This window comes from Portunus trituberculatus, chromosome 18 (genome assembly GCF_017591435.1).
Source record: "Portunus trituberculatus isolate SZX2019 chromosome 18, ASM1759143v1, whole genome shotgun sequence".
Classification (NCBI taxonomy): Eukaryota; Metazoa; Arthropoda; class Malacostraca; order Decapoda; family Portunidae; genus Portunus; species Portunus trituberculatus.
Window position 1 is genome coordinate 17,227,437 of NC_059272.1, and position 8,549 is coordinate 17,235,985.

The window sequence follows — 8,549 nt, forward strand, 5'->3', positions numbered from 1 at the left end:
GCGTCTGCCCCGCCTCCCGCCTGCTGGGCCACAGCTCCGGTCCGCGCCGCCCACAGTTGTTGTGATGAGGTGGTGAAGTGAGGGAGACCGCGCAGCCCTGCCCCAGGATCAGTCAGTGTTGAAGTGTGAGTGATGATGTGGTGTGATGGTGCTCGCGGGCGGGGTGCAGCGTGACCATGCGCGGTGTCACACCGCGGGAGTGTGCAGGGGGTGACTCGCAGGGCGGCCACGGGTGCTGCTCGGCCAGCCCGCTCTGCCGACCATGACCATGCAGGCCGCCATCATGCTCAGACTCGTGTTAGTGTTAGTGCTACAGTGCCTGTTGACTAATGGGCAGGGGCCGGGGCCGGGGCCAGGGTTTGATGGGGGCGTGGAGGACAAGCTACAGGCACGGGCCGTGGACACCCGCGTCAAGTTCTTTGTGATGGAGGGCAACCCGCCCAACACCTTCGTGGGTGTCATCCCCCTCAAGCCTGGCTTCACCTACCGCTTTAATGAAGCACCCAAAGAGTTCACCCTAAACGGCACTACTGGAGAAATTCGCACCACGGGCGTGCTGGACCGTGAAGCCCTCGCCACTGACCGCTTCGACCTGGTGGTACTGTCCTCGCAGCCCACTTATCCTATCGAGGTGCGGATTAACGTCACTGACATCAATGACAACTCGCCCAGATTTCCAGAGCCGTCCATCCATGTCACCTTCTCTGAGAGTGCCAATGCTGGCACTCGTGTCATCCTCGACACTGCTACAGACGGAGACGCCGGCGATAACGACATTACCACCGAGTACAAAATTGTGGATGGAAATGAGGATGGAAAGTTTAAATTACAAGTAACAATCAATCCTTCTGGAGAGACTCCATACTTGCACCTGGAGACGACGGGCAAGTTGGACCGCGAGACCCGAGCGAGTTACCAGCTCAACATCTCGGCCCAGGACGGGGGCTCTCCGCCTCGCTACGGATTCTTGCTAGTCAATGTGTCTATCCTGGATGTCAACGACAACCCGCCCATCTTCGATCACAGTGACTACATCGTGTCGCTAAACGAGTCTGTGCCACCCGGCACTTCTGTGCTACAGGTGCAGGCCACTGACAACGACGTGGGCGAGAACGCACGACTTACCTATTACCTTGCCGAGTCGGAAACACAGTTTGCCGTGGATCCTGAGACCGGCGTCATCAGCACCGTGGAGCCGCTCAGTTGTTATCAAAACTGTCAGCAGCTTCAGCCGTGCCCCAAGAGTTGTGTGTTCACTGTGTTCGCTCGAGACCACGGGTCGCCGCTCCAAGATGGCCGCACTTACGTCACCGTCAACCTGCTGGATGCCAACGACCATGACCCGGTGGTCAACTTCAGATACTTCCCCACAACAGCTGACTTTGCCACTGTGGATGAAAATGCGCAGAATGGGTCTGTGGTGGCTGCTGTGTCTGTCATTGATGCAGACGAAGGCCCTAACGGGGAAACTACGGTAGAAATAAGAGCTGGCAACGAGCTCGGCCATTTTACACTCGATTCTAAGTCTGGGTTTGACATTGTACGTGTGAGTGGTGTGTTAGACAGAGAGAAGATAAGTAAATACAATGTAACAATCGTGGCGACAGACAAGGGCACGCCACCCAGATCGTCCACAGCCTTCCTTATCATCCACGTGAACGACATCAACGACCACGAGCCCGTCTTCGAGAAGAGCGAGTATTCAGCGGTGCTCAGTGAATTAGTTCCCATTGGCACTTATGTTGCTGGAATTACTGCCAATGACGAGGACACAGGTGTGAACTCTAATATTTATTACGCCATCGTCTCTGGCAACGACAACCAGTGGTTTGACATTGACCTTCAGAGCGGCCTCATCACCACCAAGGCGCCTCTCGATAGAGAGGTCAAAGATTCCATTGACCTGAAAATTTCTGCCAGGGATGGCGGCCCCAATCCAAAGTGGGCTTATACGCATCTGAAAATATCAATATTGGATGAAAATGATGAGAGGCCGACCTTCGCTCGGGAAATAATCAATGTCAGCCTATCTGAGAACACGTCCCCAGACACCCTGGTCACCTTGGTGTTAGCTGTCGATCATGATCAAGGCACCAACGGCAGCGTCACTTATATGTTTGACCAGGAGGTGGAGCACAATTATCCAGGAATTTTTGCTTTGGATGTTTCCTCTGGTCGCCTCACCACCAAAACAAAATTAGATCGTGAAGCAATGCCAGAGTACGAGATAAAAGTGGTAGCAAAGGATCAAGGAATACCTCCTTTGTCCTCCACAGCCACTGTACTGTTGCAAGTGCAGGACGTCAATGATAACAGTCCTGAGTTTTATCCTCAAAAATATTTTGTGGTGGTGCCTGAAGACCTTCCTCTCGGATCCTCCGTCGTTCAGGTATCAGCAACGGACAGAGATGTTGGTGAAAATGCCGTCACCACATATGAACTCATTGCTGACGAGGAGAACGACAACACCTTCGAGATTGACCCAGACAGTGGCGTGCTGAGCCTCAGCGGACGCTTGAGTCACATCAGGAAGGCCCAATACCGCCTTACCGTGGCTGCCAGGGATGCTGGTGACAGGAAGGCAGTAGAGGATGCAACTGTGGATATTGTGGTGGAGAGCAACCAGATCCAACTTCTGGAGTTTGAGCAAAGTGAAGGATATGTCTTCTCACTTCCGGAGGACGTGGCTAAGAAGGAGCCGTCCGTGGGACGGGAAGTGGGTGTAGTGAATGTGCCTAACTCAGCCTCTGTTGGTGAGGTGAGCTACGCTATAATTGCTGGCGACCCAGACAAGGTATTTGCCATTGATGAAAGAACGGGCGCCATCAGCACAGCACGCCGTATTGACCGTGAACAGGCTGCCTACTACAGCCTGCGAATAGTGGCGACTACCACCTCAGCCTACGGGCGGACGTGGGTCAACATTACAATAGAGGATGTCAATGATAACCCTCCTAAATTCCCCATCACGAGAGCCCATGCTACTGTGGCTGAGAACTGGCCCGTGGGCCATCAGGTGTATCTTGCACGTGCTTATGACAATGATCACGGTGAAAACAGCAAAATATCATATAATCTTTCCAATAATCCTGATGATTATTTTACCATTTCGAGAACCAGTGGCATGATTTACCTCAATAAGCCTGTCAAGTCCAGCAAGTCTAGCATCTTCCGGCTGGAAGTAGCTGCCACTGACGCAGGAACACCTCCACTTTCATCACGTCAGATTGTCACCATCACTGTGGAGGATGTTAACGACCACACCCCAATCTTCGAGCACGGTTCTTATGAAACGTCTTTGCTAGAATCTACTCCAGTCAATGACAGATTCTTTGCCCTTACGGCCTCTGATGAAGATGATGGAATGAATGGGTTTGTTTCCTACGACATAACAGAGGGAAATGCTGAGCGTAAGTTTGGAATCTTCCCTGACGGGTATCTATATGTACGAAGCGCCCTGGATCGCGAGGCACAGGACTATTTTGCATTGACTATCGTGGCGCGTGATCACGGCACTCCTCCGCGATCCTCCACAGTCTCAGTTGTCATCCACGTCATAGATGAGAACGACAATGCGCCTGTGTTCACAAACTCTACTTTTACTTTCTATCTGGATGAAAACGAGCCGCCTGACACCTACGTTGGAAAGCTGACAGCGGTGGACAGGGACAAAGGCAGGAATGCTGAACTGACTTACTCCATTGCCACGAACCAAAATGAGTTTGTTGTTGATCCCAAAAGTGGTTTCCTAAAAACTCTACGTTATTTTGACCGCGAGGAGCTTGTGCAGAGATTGGGGGTGGACTACATCACCATGGAGGCCGTGGTCCTGGACAATGGCATCACGCGCCTCAGGGACAAGGCCAAGGTCAACATCTATATCACGGACGTCAACGACAACCCTCCCAAGTTCCTGCGGAAGCCATACAGAGCAGAGGTGCTTGAGGGGGCTCTTCTCAATACCCAGGTGATACGTATCTCCGCCACGGATGCTGACGAAGGGCTCAATGGTGTGGTGCAGTACACTATTGTTGACGGCAATGAGGAGGGACGCTTCAAAGTGGATGAGAAGACAGGCCAGGTGACACTTGCACGACCACTTGATCGAGAATCAACCCCTCGTTATCTGCTGACAGTGGCGGCGGCAGATCAGGGCAGTCCAGGTCTCACTGCCACAGCCACCCTCACAGTGGATGTCCTGGACGAAAATGACAACGCCCCAGAATTTACACAAAGCGAATCAGAAATATCCATCGTGGAAACAACTCCCGTCAACACAGTGCTGGTTCAGTTCCAGGCGTCTGATGCAGACTTGGGGGTGAACAAGGAAGTGTCATTCATGATTGGCGGCGGTAACATGCAGGAAGCTTTCCGTATCGATACTAAGACTGGCACGCTTTATCTCGAGCGGTTGCTGGACTTTGAGAAGCAAAGTATGTACCGCCTAAACATCACTGCTGCAGACGGTGGCTCACCACGCCTCACATCCACCATATCCTTCGTGGTTCATGTCCTCGACTATAATGATAACCCTCCCGCCTTCCCAAACACGGCCATATGGCGGCGAATAGTGGAGGGTATTCTACCTAACACCCCTATCGTTACTGTGACGGCAGAAGACCCTGACTCTGGCGACAATGGCAAAATAAAATACACTATCAAAAGCCAGGAGCCGCCTGGCATGCACTTTGCAATCGACGAGAATACTGGCAATGTCTCCACCCTGAAAGATATTGATCGAGAGTTTTCAGACACCTTCCGCCTCACTGTAGTTGCCACTGACCAGGCAGAGCCAAAGTCAGCTCGCCGGTCGGCAGAAAAGCTTGTAACGGTGATAGTGCAGGACATCAATGATAATGCACCGCGCTTCGTGTCCATGAATGCAGGCGTGCTGTACGAGGGCTCGCCTTCCGGCACTGAAATCATGCGAGTGTCAGCTAGAGATCTTGATGCCAACACTAACGGCCTCGTGACGTACTCCATGGTGTCAGGAAACAAAGATATCTTTCGTCTGGATCGAATAACTGGCGTGCTCTCCGTGGTGAAGGAGCTCACTGATCCCAGTATCATGTACTCCGTCACTGTGCGGGCCACTGACGAGGCAGTGCAGTCTCAACGGAAGTCTTCGGATGCTTACCTCACCATTCTGAGCGCCTCCTCCCAGGAAGGACCCAAGTTCACCCAGAACTCATACTCGGGCTCAGTACAAGAGAACTCCGACATAGGCACCTCTGTGGCCACGGTCACTGCCCGTCTGGGCTCCACCCCCAGCACAGACATCGCTTATTATGTAGTGAATGTGACGAGTGCTGACGGCCAGCCCATGGACCGTATGTTCACCATGCAGCAACAGCAGCAAGGTGTGGTGGTGACCGCTGCTGTCCTCGACCGTGAAGACGGCCCCACCAATTACTTGGTGACGGTGGCCGCTGTAGTCACTCAGGGACACACGCCTCGCCTCTCCACTACTCAGGTGAGTCCCTTACACGTTTTAACAGTTAGTATGAAGTGTGATAGGCGGGACACTTGTCCCGCGCCCACCCTGGAGAGGCACTGTCACCCAGACCTTGCGCGCACTAAACTGTCCTCATAAAAAAAGCTTATGTCACAAGCGCGTGTCGTGTTGGGCCTCACCCAGTATTAACCAGGACTCAGGCGCAGCTCTGAGTCGTCATCTTCGCTGCAAGGCCATTCTGCACTCCTCATTGGGTTGGGTTATGTATACACACACACACACACACACACACACACACACACACACACACACACACACACACACACACACACACACACACACACACACACACACACACACACACACACACACACACACACACACACACACACACACACACACACACACGAGAAAAATAATGCAACACAGCAACTTAACAAAAACAAGCAAACAAAATACAAGTCTTCCGTTACAGTGAAGTCACACCCGCTATCAAAAGTCATGTAAAGTTTTGTTCTTACATTGTCATCGTTGTTGTTGTTGTTGTTGTTGTTGTTGTTGTTGTTGTTGTTGCTACTGCTGCTGTTGCTGTTGTTCTTGTTCTTGTTGCTGTAATCATTGTTGCTGTTATTATTATTATTATTATTATTATTATTATTATTATTATTATTATTATTATTATTATTATTATTATTATTATTACATCAGCGTGAATGAATAAGAATAGTAGGTCGGGGTGGCTACTAATCCAGAAGGGTGGGTAGTGGAGTGTTGAAGTGCGGGGAGGGAGTGAGGCGTGTGTGAAAAGTAGGTCGTGGAGGCGAGGGTAGGTTAGGGAGGACACTGGACTGAGTAGGGAAGACGAGGCCTGCTGGGAGAATAGGCGTAAAAGCGGGAGAGAAAAGCGAGAGAGAGAGAGAGAGAGAGAGAGAGGGGTAATGGGAGGTAGAGAGGGGGAGAAGAAGGGAAGACGAAAGAGAGAGCGCATCTGTTGTAGTTCTTTTTTTCTTTCCTTTTCCACTTTTTCATAATCAATTGTGTCAAGAATTTCTCCTTCCTGTTTCTTTCCGCTCAGTCTTCTTCCTCTCCTTCTTCCGCCTTCCCCGGTCCTGTCCTGGGAGGAAGTGAGTGGTGGTGGGAGTGGTGGGTGGGTGGGTAGGCGGGAAAGGAAGGAAGAGCGGGCGGTGGTCGCTGAAAAGGTGTAATATTGGCGGTTTGTTATTTAGGGGGACATTTTTTATTTTCATGTCTTTTTCTTACGTCAATTTATTGTGATGTTGGTGATGTTTTGCAAGTGTGTTCATTGGATTCTCTTTTCATATATGTATTTTTATTTTTTTATCTTCAGTTTTTTTTTTCTAGCTCGTGATAAAAACATGTTTAAAATTTTTTGTGTTGTTTCTATTTTTCATCTTGTCATTTACCACACGATTTCATATTCTCTCTCTCTCTCTCTCTCTCTCTCTCTCTCTCTCTCTCTCTCTCTCTCTCTCTCTCTCTCTCTCTCTCTCTCTCTCTCTTTCTCTTTCAATACTGGAACATATCGTCTATAAGTTATCATTATTTGTTACATTGTCTTATCTACATTCTTTCTTTCATTTTTCTCCCTTTTTTGTTTTAATTTTTTTTCGACTTATCTTCCTTTCTCTCTCTCTCTCTCTCTCTCTCTCTCTCTCTCTCTCTCTCTCTCTCTCTCTCTCTCTCTCTCTCTCTCTCTCTCTCTCTCTCTCTCTTTTTATTGCCCATTATTAGTATTATTTTCAGCAAGCAACAAGTAAAGGTTCGGAGCGGCATTTTGTCTTGCTGTCTTGTTCTCGCTGTTTGACATAAAATATGAAGCACTCGCATAAATTGGATCCCCGCGTTTTGTTGAAGAAAATTGTGAGTCTTGACGTGAAGTGACGCTTCTGTTTATCTTATTCTATTTTTTTTTTTTTTACTCTTTCTTTAGAATCGGATTACTTAAAAGGATACATGAGTTTTTTTCCCTCTCTCTCTCTCTCTCTCTCTCTCTCTCTCTCTCTCTCTCTCTCTCTCTCTCTCTCTCTCTCTCTCTCTTGGAATCCAAAACCATATATATATATATATATATATATATATATATATATATATATATATATATATATATATATATATATATATATATATATATATATATATATATATATATATATATATATATATATATATATATATATATATATATATATATATATATATATATATATATATATATATAGAGAGAGAGAGAGAGAGAGAGAGAGAGAGAGAGAGAGAGAGAGAGAGTATATCCATTGTCTCTCCTTTTTATGAATTTTCTACATTGTAATACAACAACTTTGTCATGTCAAGGGCGTTACAGTAATGGTAATGGAGGGATAAGCAGGCATGATATTTGGGCTCAGTACTAGAGAGATGCAGGCCTTGAAATGCGTGTCAGGAGTGTGTTCTATATTCGTTCGTATTATCTTCATATTATCCCACATGTGTTACTTTAGATTGGATGGTGCAACGTATGAGAGACATCCTCGTAAGGGGTCAACATCAAGAGGGCATCTTTTCCTGTTTGTTCTTCATTTGTGTTCTTGTTCAACTTCTTCAGTACTGGAACACATTTTTACTTTGAGTTTTTGCTGCGATTAGACGACTTCATTTATATTAGGAAGGTTTTATGGAGGCCAGAAGATTAATGGCCAGAGTCTTCACTATTCTAATCACCACATAAGTTTCTGAAGCTGTATAAAATCCCCAAATAGTAACCAGAATGAATACGAAAACGCGTCATGGTACTGAAGGGGTTAAAAACGTGAGCTTAAAGGATACATTATATGGTCAGTGCGCGAATATCTTTCCACTTTCATTTTTTTATTGCTTTTTTTTCTTTCTGTTCACTTGTTTTTATATATTTTTTGTCTATGAGTTGCTGTTCGTCCTGTCTAATTGTGTGTTTTTTTTTCTGTCCTGTCAGTATTTTTTTTTTTTTTTTTTTTTTGAGGGATGGAGGGGTCTGTCTTTCTTTTTTTTTTCTACTTATCACGGTGCCTATCCAACTGTTTATGTTTGTTGTTACTTGCCTGTCTGTGTGTCTTGCTGT

General features: G+C 47.5%; 1 protein-coding gene across 1 annotated transcript in view; it reads left to right on the forward strand.

Moving 5' to 3' along the window:
- The first annotated feature begins 64 nt into the window (after positions 1-64).
- Positions 65-8,549, forward strand: part of LOC123505731 (cadherin-related tumor suppressor-like) — a 194,332-nt gene continuing 185,847 nt past the window's right edge. Inside the window, exon 1 of the mRNA XM_045257381.1 lies at positions 65-5,473. Within this exon, the coding sequence (XP_045113316.1) occupies positions 263-5,473 (5,211 nt within the window). The 5' untranslated portion in view covers positions 65-262. The remainder of the gene's footprint in view (positions 5,474-8,549) is intronic.